The 18,648-nt window shown below is 43.4% G+C and overlaps 1 protein-coding gene across 1 annotated transcript in view; it reads right to left on the bottom strand.

Annotated features, from left to right (window-relative positions):
* The window catches only part of COL3A1 (collagen type III alpha 1 chain), a 73,053-nt gene that overhangs the window by 18,166 nt on the left and 36,239 nt on the right, over positions 1 to 18,648 (bottom strand). Inside the window, exons 6-32 of the mRNA XM_064158034.1 lie at positions 17,220 to 17,285; positions 16,622 to 16,675; positions 16,360 to 16,413; positions 15,473 to 15,526; positions 15,263 to 15,316; positions 14,804 to 14,857; positions 14,208 to 14,252; positions 13,956 to 14,009; positions 12,257 to 12,301; positions 11,552 to 11,605; positions 11,027 to 11,125; positions 10,860 to 10,904; positions 10,218 to 10,316; positions 9,101 to 9,154; positions 8,871 to 8,978; positions 6,337 to 6,390; positions 6,110 to 6,208; positions 4,163 to 4,216; positions 3,703 to 3,801; positions 3,493 to 3,546; positions 2,935 to 2,988; positions 2,354 to 2,407; positions 1,977 to 2,030; positions 1,716 to 1,760; positions 1,027 to 1,125; positions 817 to 924; positions 242 to 295 (exon numbers count right to left, since the gene is read on the bottom strand). Coding sequence (XP_064014104.1) covers positions 242 to 295; positions 817 to 924; positions 1,027 to 1,125; positions 1,716 to 1,760; positions 1,977 to 2,030; positions 2,354 to 2,407; positions 2,935 to 2,988; positions 3,493 to 3,546; positions 3,703 to 3,801; positions 4,163 to 4,216; positions 6,110 to 6,208; positions 6,337 to 6,390; positions 8,871 to 8,978; positions 9,101 to 9,154; positions 10,218 to 10,316; positions 10,860 to 10,904; positions 11,027 to 11,125; positions 11,552 to 11,605; positions 12,257 to 12,301; positions 13,956 to 14,009; positions 14,208 to 14,252; positions 14,804 to 14,857; positions 15,263 to 15,316; positions 15,473 to 15,526; positions 16,360 to 16,413; positions 16,622 to 16,675; positions 17,220 to 17,285 — 1,767 coding nt within the window. The remainder of the gene's footprint in view (positions 1 to 241; positions 296 to 816; positions 925 to 1,026; positions 1,126 to 1,715; positions 1,761 to 1,976; positions 2,031 to 2,353; positions 2,408 to 2,934; positions 2,989 to 3,492; positions 3,547 to 3,702; positions 3,802 to 4,162; positions 4,217 to 6,109; positions 6,209 to 6,336; positions 6,391 to 8,870; positions 8,979 to 9,100; positions 9,155 to 10,217; positions 10,317 to 10,859; positions 10,905 to 11,026; positions 11,126 to 11,551; positions 11,606 to 12,256; positions 12,302 to 13,955; positions 14,010 to 14,207; positions 14,253 to 14,803; positions 14,858 to 15,262; positions 15,317 to 15,472; positions 15,527 to 16,359; positions 16,414 to 16,621; positions 16,676 to 17,219; positions 17,286 to 18,648) is intronic.

Genomic DNA, 18,648 nt, shown 5'->3' on the forward strand with positions numbered 1-18,648 from the left:
ACAAAAGTCATCTAGCTCAACCCCCTCCAGCTCACACCCCCCCCCCACCCCAAAATCAGGCTGCCCAGTATTAAGTCCAATTTAATGCATAAAAGCAGTTTTGCACTGCTGGGATGTAACACAATGGGATTAGCACTTTACCTCTCCTAGCTGGTCTGTATTTGCCCTTAGTTCACTCGGGTTCTAAGTGTAGACTATATGAAGCTGTGTGATAAACTGCTGATGGTTAAAGGCTACTCACTCTCTCTCCTCTCGCACCAGGAATGCCATCAGCACCTTTGCCACCAGGCTCTCCCTAACAAGCATGAGACATACAAAGCATTAAAAGAGCAAGTATAATGGGAGGGGAAGAAGAATGAAAACATTATTGAGAAGATCTCTTATTGAGGGTGAACCAATAACCATATTTCCTCACTGTGATCCTGAGTCTAAAATCGGGGATGATCTGCTCAGTATTCAGCAGCAGATACTTAATGCTTTGGTGGAGAGCCACTCCCAAATTGATTCAAAATGAAGTCTGTATCAAACTATTTACCCATGAACTATTGAACTATTCTCATTGTTTATTAGGTTCAGTAGATCTGTTTGGATGACCACTTCCCCATAGAGATCTAGCACAGCAGAATATCTGAGCACCTAATAAACCAGGTGAAAAATCTTTTTATTTCTAACATACAGGACCCCTACCACTCTACTAAGTCAACAGCACTGTCACACATCATCACCTCTGAAACCAAGCCACCAGTGCAGATATGAACAAACCCAGTGTCCTGTGGGAAGCTAACACTAAATTAGCATAGACTGTGAGTATTTTACCTTGTCTCCTTTTGGCCCAGGACTTCCAGAAGCTCCTCTTTCTCCTGGCATTCCCTGTAAGCCAGGCAGCCCTGTGCCTCCAGGGGCACCAGGAGGTCCAGGAGGACCCTAAAGAGCAGCCAAAAATAGTTAGTGAAAAAAAAACAAAGAAAGAAAGAAAGGTTGAATGCTAGGGCATAAGAGTGGGAAAGTCAACAATTCTGTGGATACCTTGGCACCTTCTGAGCCGGCAGGACCTGGCCCACCTCTTGTTCCAGGAGGTCCTGGAGGCCCGGGTGAACCACGTTCACCTGGGATACCATTTTCACCCTGTGACAGAGAAATGTGTCATTTTTTGCTTTCAGGTTCAGCCATTGTTAATTCACTTGTACCACAGAAGAACAGAATTAATCAGGTGAAGAAGACCTCTGAGGTCATCGAGCCCAAACTATCACCTAACCCTTCTAATTAACTAAACCATGGCACTAAGTGCCTCATCCAGCCTCCTTTTAAACACTTCCAGGGGTGGTGACTCCACCACCTTCTTGGGCAGCCTATTCCAATGCCAATCACACTTTCTGTGAAGAACTTGAGACTTGAGGCTCTTGCTCTGTTGCTGGTGCCTAGGAGAAGAGACCAATCCCTACCTGGCTACCACCTCCTTTCAGGTAGTAATAGAAAGCAATGAGGTCTTCCCTGAGCCTCCTCTTCTCCAGGCTGAACATCCCCATCTCCCTCAGCCTATCCTCACAGGGCTGTGCTCCAGCCCCCTCACCAGCCTCGGTGCCCTTCTCTGGACACTTTCAAGCACCTCAGCACCTTTTTTAAATTGAGGGGCCCAGAACTGGGCACAGTACTCAAGGTGTGGCCTAACCAGTGCTGAGTACAAGGTCATTAGAGAGCCATTCCAGCATATTTACCTTGGGGCCTGGGAACCCGGGTCCTCCAATTTCACCTTTTGGCCCCTGTTTATGAGAAAAGAAATGCAGTTGATCCATGTCCTTCACTTAGGAAATTTACATGATGATTAGCACCCTCTTTTTCTTGTCTATTATCCCTAAACCCAGATTTCTCTGATCTGAAGAGTTCTGATAGGGGTCTGAATTTGGAAATGTAATCTAGGAAGTCCTTCTCTTGTATTATTTTGTTACTTGGGAAAAAAACAAGCAATTCCCACGTACTGGTTCTCCAGGCTTCCCATTCTCTCCAGCTGGTCCTGGTCCACCAGGCAACCCCTGTGTGAAGGAACAGTATTATCATTCATATTACATAGCTAAATCATGCTGTTTCTTATCTAGCAGAACTGTCTGGTTTTTCAATGAAAGTGTTCCAAACTCCTTCCAACTCCTCTGTGAAGGAGGAGGTACTGATCTGATAAGCAGAGGTTTTGTGCAACACCATTTACTGGGCCAGCATCTGATTTGCAACTATGGAGTACTAGGCAATAACTTTTGTTATTTTGGGTTTATCTTGCTTCTTACTTCAAAATACGATGGCATGCAACCTAGTGAAAATCTTTAGATGCTTCACAAAACAAAGAACAGCAAACAGACAGAACCTGGAGGCCGGGAGGACCTGCTGGTCCTGGTTCTCCTCTCTCCCCAGAAGCACCCTAGAATCAAATAAAAAGAGGAGGAAAAAAAACCAAATAAATGAAATTGTCTGAGACTTTTGCAACATATAAACAGCAGCATCGCTCCACCTCTCATCTACAAGTCCTTGTCTTCATCTGGTGATGACATGGCACAATCCCAAAGGCTAATGTATGGGATTTGCTCTCTTCACTCCAGCTTTGAGTTGCAATTCAGCAATCACATTTGTACTTGATACTAATTTAAAATACTCTAAAGGCTAAAGGGAGCAACAATATGCTTCCATTTGAAAAGATGGTAGCTCTCTCAAAGCTGCTGCTCTGACTTTTTATTTCAACTTATACCATGCATACCCAATGCCAGATTCTCCTAACCAACTTTTGAGCATTAATTTATTAAAATAATGGTATTCATCTTCAGAAAAGCATATCTCTTCATATCATTAAAAATATTTTCCTTCCCCTAAATTCACAGTTTCTATCTATAGATGTCAGACCACTTTGGCAGTAAATCATAACTGCCATAGTGGTGGCACTTCCACACTTACAGTAGGTCCAGGAGGACCAGGGAGGCCAACATCACCGTTCTTGCCAGCAGGACCCTATGCAAAGACAAAATTAGGCTGTGGTTATGGGTTAGTATAATTTTTACAAGACTCACTGAATTATTATTGGTTGATTTGAATAAGGGTTGAGAGGCTCTTCAGAGGGACTTGGATAGGCTAGATCACTGGTCCAGCATTAATGGGATGAGTTTCAACAAGGTCAGATGCCAAGTCCTGCACTTGGGCTACAACAACTCCAAGCAATGCTACAAGGCTTGGGGCAGAGTTGTTGGAGAGCTGCCTGGCAGAAAGGGATCTGGGGGTTGTAATAGACAGGAGCTGAATATGAGCCAGCAGTGTGCCCAGGTTGTAGTCACCAACCCTGCATGTGTTTAAGGGTCATTCGAATGTGCTTAGCGATATGGTTTATGGTGAATCTTGTAGAGTAGGGTTCTAGGTTGGACCTGGTGATCCTGAGGGTCTTTCCCAACCTGGATATTTCTGTGATTATCAATCGATCTAATGCATGCTATTACTAAACAAAATGTTAATAAGACTTACAGGTGTTCCAGGTGGTCCTCCAGGGCCTCTTTCTCCATTCTTACCTGGTGCACCCTTAGAAGAGAGAAAGTCACACTTAAATTCCCTGTTTCGGTCAGCACTCAGTAACCTAAAGCCACAGCATGAGATAACCCCACTATGGAGCCAATTTATTTTAACACTGAACTGATCAAGCATAAGTACAAGAGGAACTGAAGCAATCCCACTCACCTCATTGCCCTTAGGACCAGGGAAACCCATCACACCTGGCTGACCTCGTGGGCCTGGAGGACCAGGTGGACCAGAGCGGCCAGATTCACCCTGATTACCCTGGGATGAGGAGGAAAAAAAAGAAATAAAGCTATGGCATTTGTTAGGTGAAAGAGGTGAATATTCATGCCTCATTAATGAGCAAGTAAGGGTGAGAGCAAGCTGAAGACATTCAGAGCGTATCATGTGTTTGGAATATCAACTAAGCTTCTGTCTACTCTGTGTTTTAAATAGTATTAAATTATAAGATTAATGGAATATTCCTGTGAGGAGGCAGCACATAAAGTGCTCTGATAAAGCAAACACCACCACCACCACTGCTGAACAAGAGACTGTGTTAACAACCTGCCACACAGAGGCTGTGGGATGAGGGTAAAGTCAGGAGGAGGGCTAGGAGAAAATACTTGCACAAGGTACTTACTGGAGGACCTGGCTTCCCATCACCCCCAGGGCTTCCTGGAATTCCGGGCAAACCCTGCAATTGGAGGGGAAAAAAGTGTTTTTTTCCTCACTTTAGAATGTGTAGCATTAAGTTACAGTATAGAAAGAGAAATTAACGTTTTCAACTCCCTGCTTGATCTTTAACCTCATTAATCGAAATGTAAATCCCTGGGCAACCTATTGCAGTGCTCAAGGTACAGAACTTGTTCCTAACAGCCAATCCAAACCTGCTCTGCTTTAGTTTCTAACCATTGCCTCTTGTCCTATCACTACAGGCTTTTGTAAACAGAGTCCAGCCTTCATGTAGGCCCCCTTCAGGTACTGGAAATCAAGCAATGAAGCAATTTTGACCATGTGGACCTACTTAGAAAGACAACTTACATCTGATTTTAGTTAACACGATTGGTGTTTTTCATATTTTAGTTTATTAGAGATGCCACTTTAGTGTTGACCATTTAGTGTTGGGGTTGGACTGGGTGATCTTCGAGGGCTTTTCCAACTAGATGCATTCTGTGAAATCCTTCATTGTCATTTCCAGTAAAACCTTGCTTAGCTAACTCCCAGAAGCCTGCAGCCAGGCTGACTTTTGAATTTCATTGCCTTCTTTTTTGCCAACAGTTGCTGATTGTTAGTACAGGTCATAGAATGCTGTTACTTTCTGTCTGTCTTGCCACAATTGGTTATCCCAGAAAATCATAGAATCACAGAATGGTTCAGGTTGGAAGGGACCTCAAAGACCATCTAGTTCCAACCCCATATCTCCTTGGTGTTTACTATGGAGTTCTAACCAAAAGATTATTTCCTCTAATTGCCAATCAGCAATAAATTTAATATTTGAGTACACTGAAAACTAAGCATGGGTATATTATTCAGCTGTCTAAATGAAAAATTCACTTTGAAGAGGTAATTTGATTCAATTTATATAGCATTTTAGTTGACAGTTTAAATAGTTATTGAAATATATAGATATTTCAATACAATAACTTAAATACCTATTCAGTACAGGAAGTATAATGTATTTTAGAATCAATTGGAAATAGATAATATAGTAAATCATCCAGGACTATGTCACACTAAAGCCATATCTCATGATAGTGAGAACTGAGGAGCATGCTTAGCTTCACCTAAGCTTGCTCACCCACTTGTGACAGATGTTCTCTCAGTGCCCCATGTCTTCGCTTGATTATTTTTTGCACTATGAAAATATGTAATCAAATTAAAGGAATTAACAGAAAATACTCTTTAACTGGGTTCTACTATATCAGCTCAGATGAGGCATCTCTGATAGAATCACAGAAGGTTAGGGACTGGAAAGGACCTCAAAAGCTCATTCAGTCCAACCCCCCTGCCAGAGCAGGATCACACCTATACCAGATCACACAGGGATTCAGGCTGGTCTTGAATATCTCCAGAGAGGGAGAATCCATAACCTTCCTGGGCAACCTGTTCCAGTCTTCTATCACCCTCACTGTGAAAAAAATTCTTCCTCATGTTTCCATGGAACTTTCTATGCGTCAGCTTCTACCCATTGCCCTTTCTCCTTTCATTGGACATCACTGAGCAGAGCCTGGTTCCATCCTCCTGGCACTCACCTTTTGCATATTTATAAACACGAATGAGGTCACCTCTCAGTCTCCTCCTCTCCAAGCTAAAGAGCCCCCGCTCCCTCGATCTCTCCTCCTAAGGAAGTCATTCCACTCCCTTACTCATTTTTGTGGCTCTGTGCTAGACTCTTTCAAGCAGCACCTGGAAGTCCTTCTTGAACTGAGGCACTCAAAACTGGACACAATATTCCAGATGTGGCCTCACCAGGACAGAGTAGAGGGTGAAGAGAACCTCTCTTGATCTCCTAACCACAGCCTTTCTAATACAAATAGAAGTTAGGTGATGGAGTTGATCTGATTTTCATGGAGACATCCTGTCTTACTCTCATTCCGGGAAGACCTGGGTTTCCATCTTGCCCACGCTCTCCTGCAGGTCCACTGGGGCCCGGAGGGCCTGGACTACCTCGTTCACCTGCAGGACCCTAAAAACAAACAAACAAGCAAAAAGAGATATTGGAATTGACAGCTAGGAAATCACCACTGAATCAGAAATTTTCCATGCAAACAGGGATTCTCCAGAAGTTGGGAGCTTTAAGAGGAAGACTTATACCTTTTCTCCTGGAAGTCCATTGCTACCAGGTACGCCGCGGAAACCAGGGGAGCCCTGCCGAATTAAAGAACAAAATATGGATGTCAATGTGACTTAGAAAAGGGAAGCTGGTGGTTTTATCCTAAACTATGTACCATTGGACACGTTATTGTGACAGGAATAGATGGAAATGGAGTTCTAGATAGATGGGAAACATTTCCTTCGGTTTCTTTTGTCGAACAAATCAAATCAGGAATTGCTTTGTGAAACAGCTCTTTAGAAAGTCAGCATATCTACCACCCCAGAAACCCGTGGCCAGTGAAGATACTGTTACATGGAACACACCTTGACAATATTCTTGTCATTGACGTGATTGCCATGTAAGATCTGTTGGTAATAAAGCTGTTGACTTATGCTGAATGTGGAAGAACTTGCCCTAATTTTGCTTTCCAGAGCTGGAATTTTGTCATTGTTTATTTTTGTTGGCTGAGAGATAAATTTCATAGTCTGCGTATTTTACTTGTTGCCCTGTGTACTTCACAGGATCACAGGATGTCAGAGGTTGGAAGGGACCCAAAGAGATCATCCAGTCCGACCCTCCTGCCCGAGCAGGACCACATAATCTAGCTCAGGTCACACAGGAACACATCCAGACAGGCCTTGAAAGTCTCTAGAGAAGGAGACTCCACAGCCTCTCTGGGCAGCCTGTTCCAATGCTCTGTGACCCTTACGGTAAAGAAGTTCCCCCTTGTGTTGAGGTGGAACCTCCTGTGCTGCAGCTTCCACCCATTGCTCCTTGTCCTATCCCAGGGAGCAGTGAGCAGAGCCTGTCCCTTCCCTTCTGACCCTCAGCCCTCAGATATTTATAAACATTTATGAAATCTCCTTTCAGACTTCTCCAGACTAAACAGCCCCAGGTTCCTCAGCCTCTCCTCATCAGACAATGCTCCAGTCTCCTAATCATCCTTTTAGCCCTCTGCTGGACCTTCTGCAGCAGATCCCTGCCCTCTTAAACTAGGGAGTCTAAAACTGAAAGCACTACTCAAGATCTCACCAGGGCTGAGTAGAGGGGGAGGATAACCTCCTTTAATCTGCTGGGCACACTCTTCTTAACGCATTCCAGGATCCCACCAGCCTTGTTGGCCACAAGGACACATTGCTGTCCCATGGATAACTTGTTATCCACCAGCGCTCCCAGGTCCCTCTCCACACGGCTGCTCTCCAGCAGATCACCTCCCAGCCTGTACTGGTGCAGTCTATTATACTTCTCACAGTTTATGGCTGCTTTTCAGCACAGACCTTTCAATACAACTTGCAGGTCTAAGTGATTACTGATACTTATACACATACATGCATGCATGTGTATATATAAAAATAATTTATATATATATATAAAATTATATTTATAGAACCATTGAATGGTTCATGTTGGAAGGGACTGCAAAGATCATCTAGTTCCAGCCCCCCACCATAGGCAGGGACATCTCCCACTAGAACAGGTAGCTCAAGGCCTCATCCACCCTAGCCCTATATTTTAATGTATAATGTATATTTTTATATATAATGTATATGTTTTATTTATGTTAACGTAAATATTATATTTACATAAATCAATTTCTTTCAGACTGATATAAGCCTGAGTGCTGTATTTCAGCTGGGCACCTAGATAAGAATTCTCCCCGATTTCATAACTGTCCTGGAGTCCTGTGCACCCCTAAATTCCTCTCCTGCCGTGACTTCGGGGGAGAGGGAAAGCCGCCTGGTTCCCCCCCCTTGCCTGCCCCGCAGCCATGAAGGGGGTGAGCAAAGGGGTCCTGCCCACACGAGGAGTGCCCCCTGAAGCACCCGCGCTGGGATCTGGCTGGGATTGGCTGTGCCCTTTCGCGCCTAAGGTGTGGTAACTCTGCCCTTTGTCTAGCGAGGGTATAAATTGGGGGGCTTCCCACCTTCGGGGGTTCCGCCTTGGAGTTAGTCCCTGCCTGAGCCTTCATGCCTGCCTGAGACTTCTCCCCCCCCCTCGCTCACCTAAGCTGAATACAGAAAGCTTCAAAGGATTGCTTCACCCATAGACACCTTTGTAAGCCTAACGACCTTTAACGATCCACCTGCGGCTGCTGAAAAGGGAACGACAGAGACAGACCTCACCAGGAGGTCAGCCTGATCGTGAGTTATTTTGGCTCAGCTCAACTTTATTAGTAAGAAAACCGCTATTAATTAATAGCTAAAGCCTTTTCCAACTTCTGACTTCCAAAATAGTCAGATTATTGATGGTATCCCTGTAGATATTCTCAAGCAACTCAATCTGCTAATTAAACTAAATTAATCTTTGTGTATATATAGTTTTGGGGGCGGGTGTTTGGGAAAATAAAAATAACTATTTTTGTATAAAATTCCCGACTCAGTCACACATTAATTCCTGCCTCCACAACAGCAACCTGGGTTCACATTTGGAATTTGCTGAGAGCAAACATGGAGTCAAAGTGTTTTGAACAGCAGATTTTGTTGTCTTTGCATTAACTCGAGATGCACCTCATGTGCATGGTGCAGCAGCTTACCCTTTCTCCAGGTGTACCGGGTACGCCGTTCTGGCCGGGCTCACCGTTTGCACCCCTTTTGCCCTCTTCACCAGGAGGCCCAGGAGCACCCGGAGTGCCGTTTTCGCCCTGGCAAGTCCAACAGGGAAGTCAGAGATCTCAAAAATAAACCCCCACCTTTAATATGGGGACATGAATCAGGTCAGACTTCCTTGGAAGAAGTCTCTGAAGACAATTATATAACCACTTACCCGCTCGCCTTTTGGGCCTGGATCTCCTTTTGCTCCATTCTTACCAGGTTCTCCCTAAAGAGGAGAGAATTTCCATTAAGTGATGGGTTTCAACAGGGCATTGCCATACATCTTCTAGATGTACTAAAATATGACAAAGTAGACACAGCATCTTTCAAATGGACTCATTTCTGTTATTTCACATTCTGCAAAGGAGTTAGTGTGCACTGCTTGAAGGTGGATGCAGATTGCAAGGGGCTCCTTAACAATGCAGTAAAGGAGTGATCCAAGCTTAAACACCACTGAGGAAAGCTCTGTGACTGTTTCTGAGCTATTTCAGGCATCACTGAGGCTTTTGCTCAAGGTTCCTGAGTATTTTCTGTGACAAAGCACTTCATGTGTTGTAAGGCTGTCTACAACTACCTGAGGGGTGGTTGTGGCCAGGAGGAGGTTGCTCTCTTCTCTCGGGTGGCCAGCACCAGAACGAGAGGACACAGCCTCAAAGCTGCACCAGGGGAGATTTAGGCTCGAGGTGAGGAGAAAGTTCTTCACTGAGAGAGTCATTGGACACTGGAATGGGCTGCCCGGGGAGGTGGTGGAGTCGCCGTCCCTGGGGCTGTTCAAGGCAAGGTTGGACGTGGCACTTGGTGCCATGGTCTAGCCTTGAGCTCTGTGATAAAGGGTTGGACTTGATGATCTGTGAGGTCTCTTCCAACCCTGATGATACTGTGATACTGTGAAAACAGCCTGCTGGGGTAAATACCAGTAGAAGTGTATGTGTAACTCACTAGGTGTCACGGGTTGTGGGGTCAGATTGTGGGAGTTTAAACAGGTGAAAAGAATAGGTTTTGTCTAACAGCCATTTTAGAGGAGCTGCTTGTAAAAAAATATTTTCATTTTTTTACTATCAAACCTTATTTGGTTTTATTTATTTATTTTTATGATCAATTTATTATTTTTTATTACCAGATTTTATCATAAAATAATTTATTGTGCCATCTCAAGTGAGTAGGAGAAATTCAATGTTTTTGAAGTCAATGTTTTTGGTTTTGACGTTTGTTTTTGTTTTTTTATGCTATCAGAACTGCTAGCTTCATCTTTGTTTGTACAATCAGTCTAATGAATATTAGTAACTCACCGGAGAGCCTTTTGCTCCAGGATTTCCACTTGTACCTGGAGGACCAGGAAGACCACGGCCACCTGGCAGACCAGGAGCACCAGGAATACCAGAAGGTCCCTACAAACAGTAGACAAGGATGAAGAGAGTTGTCAGACTCTGCCTGGTCCAAACAGCAACCCTCAGCAGCACAGTGCTACAAATATGGTGTTATAGGAGCTAAAGAATAGGTTGATAGATTTGCATCTTCCTACTGCTGTTGCAGACTCAAGCTTTAAGGGACTGCTGATGATTAGGGCTGCTACCAGGCCTTCTATTGTCCCCGGACAGCCGTGAGCTGTGAGGATACTGAAGAGACTGAATTACTTTGGGTTGATGTGAATGTAAGCTAGAGCTGGATTAGTGAACATTATTTCCTGGGCTGTGTTTAGCACAAGGTCCCTTAGTTGATGGTGGGGGATACTCTACAGTCATAGAGTTTTGCTGTCTGGACTCTGCCAGATCTAAAGGCAGCCATCAGTAGTCCATAACAAATAATAATGCAATATTTAACAACTATGCTAAGTAATGGTTGTTACTAAACCTTTTCTGAAAGCAATTAAGGGAATTCAGGAGTCTTTGTTCTTTGATGGTATGGGTGACATTGATATGAGAAGCACTCACCATTTCACCCTTGTTGCCAGGGCTTCCAGCTCTTCCAGGAGGGCCCTGAAACAGTAAATATATAAATAACCAATGCTGCTAACCTAAGATTAAACCAAAAGGCATACAGGGTTTTGTGAAGAGCAGGTGGCACAACACTCCTCAGTTCCCAAGTAGTATCTATGTACCTGAGGCCCAGGTGGCCCAGCATGACCCTGAGGACCAGGTTCTCCTCTCTCTCCAGGACTACCACTAGCACCAGCAGGACCTGGAGGACCAGCTTCACCCTACAGAAATAAAGTGCAAAGAGAAAACAAATGCATTTTAGTCTTGTCTCCAGGGCAATATGTATTAGCTTCATAGTTTCTTCTTCTACAGTGGCATCTTTGTGTGACTGGGGAAGTAGGTTATTACCATCATGCCCTGAGTGCAAGAGCCAAACCAAAACCCGTGCATGGCAACTATCACTTGCTGCACAACTCCCTTAGTTGTGGGAAGCTCACTTGCAGCAGAAAGCAGTAGGTCTCCCAAATAATGGTGTTTTGGGGTGAGTGTTCATGAGGGTGATGAGGATAGGGTTTGCTTGTAAAAATGCCTCAGTTCTAAGCTTGCAAGCAGTGCAGCAGAAGCCATAAAAAGGACACACAAAACAAAGATGTAGAGAGGCAGAAGATGGCTAACTAGAGGAGGGGTCAAATCCCATAGACGAATACCTTAAAACCTGGAGAGCCTGGAAATCCTGCAGTTCCAGGGGGACCTGGGGGACCCTTAAAAGTGAAAGAAATACTATTAAAATGCAAAAAAGTTAATGCCACGTGGAATTAATCAAGTTTACAAAATGGTGCCTGATGATGAGGCTTTTCTCTGAGCAAAGAAGCACCTGGCAAAACAGCAAATATAAATCATGCCACAGAACTTTGGCTGCTCCTAAAGCATGATGCCTACATCTTAGTCACCCTCACTTATTTTTATGTTCAGCTCAATTTCTGCATTGCAAAATAAGACAAATAAACAAACAAACAAACAAAATAACACAGCTATGAAATATGAAATAGAGGTTCTAATTATATATACATAAGGTGCAGGAGGGGGAGGGAAAAATCCAAAAGCCAATCTAGGTCATTCTAAATTTGCTCTGCACAAATAAGAGCAATTCTATCTATTTCTGCATTCTCTAAGAACAGTCTGGTTTGGAATGGATGCATTTTTCTGATTCACAGTGTTAAAGCTCTACTCTTGTGCTGTAGGCTTCAAGTATCATAACCAGCAGAGCTACAAAATATAATTCTATAAAATGCTCTTTCTTAAAGCAGTGTATCCCAAGTTTGGGGTTTGATGGCGTTGCAGAACACCATCTGGAAGTAACTAGACTTGAGCAACACAAATACTTAGAGTCAAATATTTGTAAGTCAACTTACAGGTGGGCCTGCTGCTCCTGGAGATCCATCTTTGCCATGGGCACCCTACAGAAAAAAATCACAGAATCACAGTATTAACCCTGATGGAAAAGACCTTTGAGATCAACGAGTCCAACCTATCACCTAACACCTTTCAATTAACTAAACCATGGCATCAAGTGCCACATCTAGCCTCCTTCTAAAGAGGAGGAAGAGAAGTGTTGAATACAGAGCAGTACCCTGGGCACAGAACCAGGATGCTTTAGTGCCTATGACCCACAGACCACCTTTTTCTGTCTGTACATTCTCACTTACTTGACCAACCCAACAATTCCTCAGATAGGAAATTTTAAAATACTAATGAACTAAAGAATTTGGGATGGAATATCCAACACTTGTTGAGGCTTGTACTGCAATGAGGAGACAGCAAGGTGCAAAAAAGGTACTCGTATTATTCAATGTCTTAAGGAAATAGCAGTTGCAAAGCTTCCTCTGTGAGAACAGTATCACAGTATCACCAGGGTTGGAAGAGACCTCACAGATCATCAAGTCCAACCCTTTACCACAGAGCTCAAGGCTAGACCATGGCACAGTTCTTAAGGTTAACTAAATAAGAGCACAATGAGTGTTTGTTTCAAAGTAATGGTGACTTCTGCTTCACATAAGAGACTAAAGTCTCACTCCCCAAAATTTAACACACAGTGGTATGATTTAAACCAAGCTGTCTCTCTTGTAGGCATGTTGGACCAGGTCTGCTGAGCAGGTTATGTAGTGTTCGTATGAATGAGCTGCTGGTTATCAGAGCTCAGCTGTGTTTTGGCCATTGTACTGGACACTAAAAACTATGACTCCCTACAGAGCAAAGAATGTAGGTCCTCTTCTCAGTCAAAGAGCAATTTTATCTTTTTCCTGCCAGTTACTTCTGAGATTGTATTTTTCCCTCCCCTCTCTCTGCTTTCTGCTATGTCCTTTGCTTCTGCTCCTCCTCCCCATTCCTCCTGGCTGAACCTTGAGCTTATGTTGAAACACTGAACTCTCCCTCAGTGTGTGATCTATTAATTAAAAAAAAAAAAAAAAGAACTAGGTGGTGAAACTGTCCTGAGTTAGAAGGTTTACATCTTGAACTGAGGAGTGAAAAGCTTTTGTATCTGATTTCACACATTCTAATCACAGAATCACAGAAACATCCAGGTTGGAAAAGACCCCAAGGATCACCAAGTCCAACCTAGAGCTCTACTCTACAAGATTCACCGTAAACCGTATCTCTAAGTATCACATCCAAATAACCCTTAAACACATCCAGGGTCAGTGACTCAACCACCACCCTGGGCAGCTTATTCCAATGCCTGATCACTGTCTTTTTCCTAATATCCAATCTAAACCTACCTAGTCTCAGACTGAGGCCATTCCCTCTTGTTCTGTCTCCAATTACCTGCGAGAAGAGACCAGCAGCAGCCTCTCCACAACATCCCTTCAGGTAGCTGTAGACAGCAATGAGATCTCCCCATAGCCTCCTTTTTTTCACACTAACCAGCCCCAGCTTCCTCAGTTGCTCCTCATCAGATTCATTTTCTATGCCCTTCCCCAGATTCATTGGCCTCCTCTGGACCCTTTGCATAACAATTGTTAGAAGGTAGTCTGTGAAAAGCAGGAACTTTTCAACCTTTTGAAACAAAACATGTGCCACTTCTGGATCAGAACAAGAGTTGCAAACACTTACAGGGCCACCAGGATTCCCAGGTCTTCCCCTTTCACCAGCTGGACCTCGGGGTCCCTAGAAAACATAAGGACTCTGTGAAATAAACTCCAAAAGGATAGAGCCAAGCAAAGAGATATTGCTCTTATTTGAGTGTCTCAGTGTCACTCAGGCATGTGCTGGGGCAATTAAAGCCAAAATAAAGATGACTAACTCAGGTAACCAGCAGATGCCATTGGCACTTCCAGTTAAATGCCAGAGGATACACATATTTACCGGTTGGCCTGGGGATCCATTTGCTCCAGGAAGACCAGTTTCACCCTGTGGTGGGAAGAAAACACCAATGACAGAGTGAGCTTTGCTGAGAGTATCTATTGGTTTATTCAAGAGAAGAGACAGAGAAAGAAGAAAGTCCAATCTGATGTCCCTTTCTGTCTGGTTCTGTGCATCCTCAACATGAACTGAGGTCTGTGAGGGCTGAGAAGTCTACACCAGTGCCAGAAGTCTGAACAAGGGCCAGAGGTCCAAGAAGCCTAAACAAGTGTCAGGACAAAACATTTAAACAGGAAAAAAAAAAAAAAAAAAGACAAGAATAATGAGGAAGCTCAGTCTTTCAGTATTATAGAATAAAGTCAGGTGATGCAGGCATGTCCTTTCATTTTGGAATCTCAACTTTTATTACTGCTGGGAACCCAGGACATGAGGTGGTTCAGAAAGTCTAACTCATTTGAAACGATTCTCATTCTTTTCTCAGAGATATTCAAAGAGCTTTTTGAATATTTTGTATTTCTTTTCATAATTGTGCAACATAAGAAATGATGGAGGATGTTATTCTACCTCTGACAAAGACAGATGACACTGTGGGTTTTTACCTTTGGACCAGGAGCACCGCTTTCACCTCTGGCACCATCCTTTCCATCAAAGCCCTGTGGGAAAGCAAAAGCAGATCTGTGAACAATTTTCCCCTTCCATCTGGAAAACTCAATTCTTAGTTAAATATTAAGCTGCAAGCTAAAACTCAACATAAAGGGGCACATTTTTAACAGTGAGTGCTATCAGCTATTGGAACTCTTTCTGAAAGAAGGTTCTGGATCCTCCATCTCTCCATGGCCATTAGTAAAGAGCGGAAATGATGCTTCAGCCCTAGCATTTGGGAGGAGCTCTACAGTGGAGGTAACTAGATAAAATTCAACACTATTTCTTGTGGGAGGTGAAGAAATCAGCCATTACTTAGTCTGTTCACCTGGAAATTGATAACTGAAAGAGCACAACAGTGCCACATCATAGTTCAAGGAAAGAAGCAGACTCAACTATACTCAATATACACTTACTCGTTGACCTTTCATCCCAGGCATCCCAGGCATCCCAGGGTGTCCCTTGTGACCCTAAATGCACAAATATAGAAAGACTAATCAATCAGGTACTGCATGAAGGGCGCAAGCCAACATTCATTTATAGGTCAAGTTCACTTGACTAACTTCAAATGGGAAAAGAAAAAGTTTTGATTCAAGGACTCTTGCTGTTGGGGGATTTTCCCATACCGGTAATCCAGGGATTCCACGGTCTCCATTTCTGCCTGGTCTTCCTGGTTCACCCTGTTGGAAGAGATTCATTTTTTTTACTAGTTTTCTGCTGCTTTGGTTAGTGGCAAAGAACCTGTCCTAGCAGATCAAGGCAAGACTGAATGAGCAGGTGAAACTTCCACCAAAGACACTGAGGGGAAATGACAGCAGGGTGACAGTTTCAGTGAGATTTGGCCAGGGTGGAGGGTTGGGCAGGAGGAAATGTAATGAAATTCAACAAAGGCAAGTGTAGAGTCTTGCACCTGGGAAAGAACAACCCCATGTAGCAGTATAGACTGGGGACTGATCTTTTGAAAGGCAGAAAAGGGGAAAAGGGTCTGGGAGTCCTTGTGGATAGGACACTGACCATGAGCCAGCAATGTGCTCTGGTGGCCAGGAGCACCAATGCCAGTCTGGGGGGGATTAGAAGGGCTTTGGTTAGTAGGTTGAGAGAGGTTCTCCTGTCCCTCTACTCTGCCCTGGTGAGGCCATATCTGTGTCTACTAAAATTGTGCCTCTCAAATTGCCCACTAAAATGGGAACTTTTTTTGGGGGCTGGACATTTATGTGTAATGCAGGCCAAATCTAGTCTCTCAAATTGAGGAACAGGGAGGGGTTAACAGTTCTTGAATACAATGGTATCAATATCCTCTGCTGTATTACCATTTAGTGAAGGTTATTCCTTCCCATTTATGAAGATGATGATTATGATTATTATCATCATTATTATTAAATAGTATAATATTATATATAACACATGTTATATAATATATTAATTCTTGTATATAATAATATTTTAATATATAATAATATGTCAGGTGTAATATATTTAATAATAATAATACCAATAATAGTAGTGAACTTACATCTTTTCCTGGTGGACCAGCTGGGCCTATCATTCCAATAGGGCCTGGAGGTCCCTGCAGAAAATTGATGAATATTAATTATAATAATAAAAGATATGAAGCCTCTTCCAATTGAAAAATGCATTAGGTGCCATTGAAACATCTGCACATTTGGCATATGTGATGGTAAAGGTGCAGGATGAACTGCAGAATTTCAGCCCACTCCAGTGATGGCACAGATTCATGCCTTTAACATATATAGTGGTAGATAATGTATACGTACAGGAGGGCCAGGTTGTCCTGGTTCTCCAGGGGAGCCTTGGTATCCAGCAGAGCCCTATAATGAGGCAAAAAAAATCCCCAGTTAAGATGTGAACAATTGCATGCACAGTGGCACTATATTTTGTAATTGTAAGGAAGGTGGTGGTCAAGAACTGCCACCAAATGCCCAAAGATGAAGTTAACAGAAGCAAGTAGACTATTCCTCCAAACCTGCTCCTCTAAAATGAGATATACATCAAAAAAACTCAGCTTCTTCACTGTGTATTGGGATTCCCACTTCACCTCCTGTTAATTTTTTGCGTGAATAAATGTTTGGGGCTGTTAATAGAGGATGATAGGTAGTGGCATATCTTAAAACAACCTTAGCTGACACCCCACAGAATTGCAGAGATACACATGGGCTGAAGAAAGCCCAGCCCTTAGCTTTGGCTGTGTGTGGATTGTAGAACCCCATTAAATGTAGAGGACATTTATCCATTCAGTTCCTCAGAATGCTATCTAGGCTTAGTGGCTGGAGATGTACCTAATACTTTTGACAGAGAAAAGGAGAAGCTCTTAGAAAAGAATGAGATGATTACAAAATGATTCACTTTACTTACCGGTGGACCTGCATGACCAGGTGGGCCAGGGGGGCCGCTGGGGCCAGGGGGTCCTGGAAAGCCACTCTGTAGTGTAGATTAAAAATTAGTCATTGTATTAATGCAGGATAGCCATAAAACTTAATGTAGTTGCATCAGTCACCAATAACTGTGAAATCACTTTTCACAGGGACAAATCCATGGTGCTGTGCACTCAGTGCAGTAAAAAACGAAGCAGCACTTCTTATGATTCTACTTCTTGTAGCAACAATGACAGAGGGCTAAGAAGATGATTAGGGGGCTGGAGGAACTCTCTTATGAGGAGAGAGACCTGGAGTTGTTTAGCCAAGAGAAGAGAGGGTGGAGAGGAAACCTTATCAATGCCTATAAATATCTGAAGGGTGGCTATCAGGAGGATCGAGTCAATCTCTTTTCAGCAATACTCAATGACAGAAAGAGGTGCAACAGATGTCAACTGACAGGAAATTCCATCTCAGCAGGAGAAAGAACTTTTCACTGTGCAGGTGAAGGAGTCCTGGAACAGACTGCCCAGAGAGGTTGTGGAGTCTCCTCTGGAGATCTTCAGACCCTGCCTGAATGCATTCCTGTGCGCCCTGCCCTAAGTGACCCTGCTTTGCACAGGGGTTGGACTCGATCTCTGAAAGTCCCTTCTATGAGTCTACAATACTGCAAACCAGAAAACCTGAGAATTAGAACAGTGATTTATTGCAGCTCTCTGTGCTCCTTTAATAAAAAGCTTTTGACTCTTCATGGGTTCGACCCAGCCCAAGCAACTGAAGCATGTGAATTACAGAAAGAACCACTGTATGCTGCAGTGCTGGCAGCACACTCCACAGCTTAGTATTGCACAAAACGTGTTCCATGGGGCACCACCATGCTGGGTCAGAGCAGGTCTTCTGTTACAGGTGTTACCTGAACCTCAGTTTTGCAGTACAAGATTAGTAGGACTGCTATACTATGCCAGGATGCATGGTGTAGTACACTACCACACTACAGATATGAGATCACTGATTTTCTTTTGGCTAAAAAAAAATAAAAAAGGAGAATATTTGCAATGTTTGCTACTTTCTGGGATAAGAAGCACACTGAGTGGCAGAGCAGTTAGCCTCTTGCTAAATAACAGCCCCTTGCTGTCAGACCTCATTTGGTGTAAAATAACTCTGCATTCAAGACAAACTGAAGCCATCAAGCCCTCAATTGATCAGACATACAGCTATAATCAAACAGATTATTGTTTTCCAAGGCGCCCACCGAAGAGACAAACCGACGGTTAGGTACATTTGTTTTGCTGCCAGGCTGTGGGCAAGCAAGCAATTTTAGTTAGAATATCTTCACTGATGGAAAGAGACAAAGACAAATGGGTGGAGGTTACATGAACAGGTAGAGAGAAAGCACCAAGCAATATACAGGAATCAGTCTGCAAGCAGTG

Source organism: Pogoniulus pusillus, chromosome 2 (genome assembly GCF_015220805.1).
Source record: "Pogoniulus pusillus isolate bPogPus1 chromosome 2, bPogPus1.pri, whole genome shotgun sequence".
Lineage (NCBI taxonomy): Eukaryota > Metazoa > Chordata > Aves > Piciformes > Lybiidae > Pogoniulus > Pogoniulus pusillus.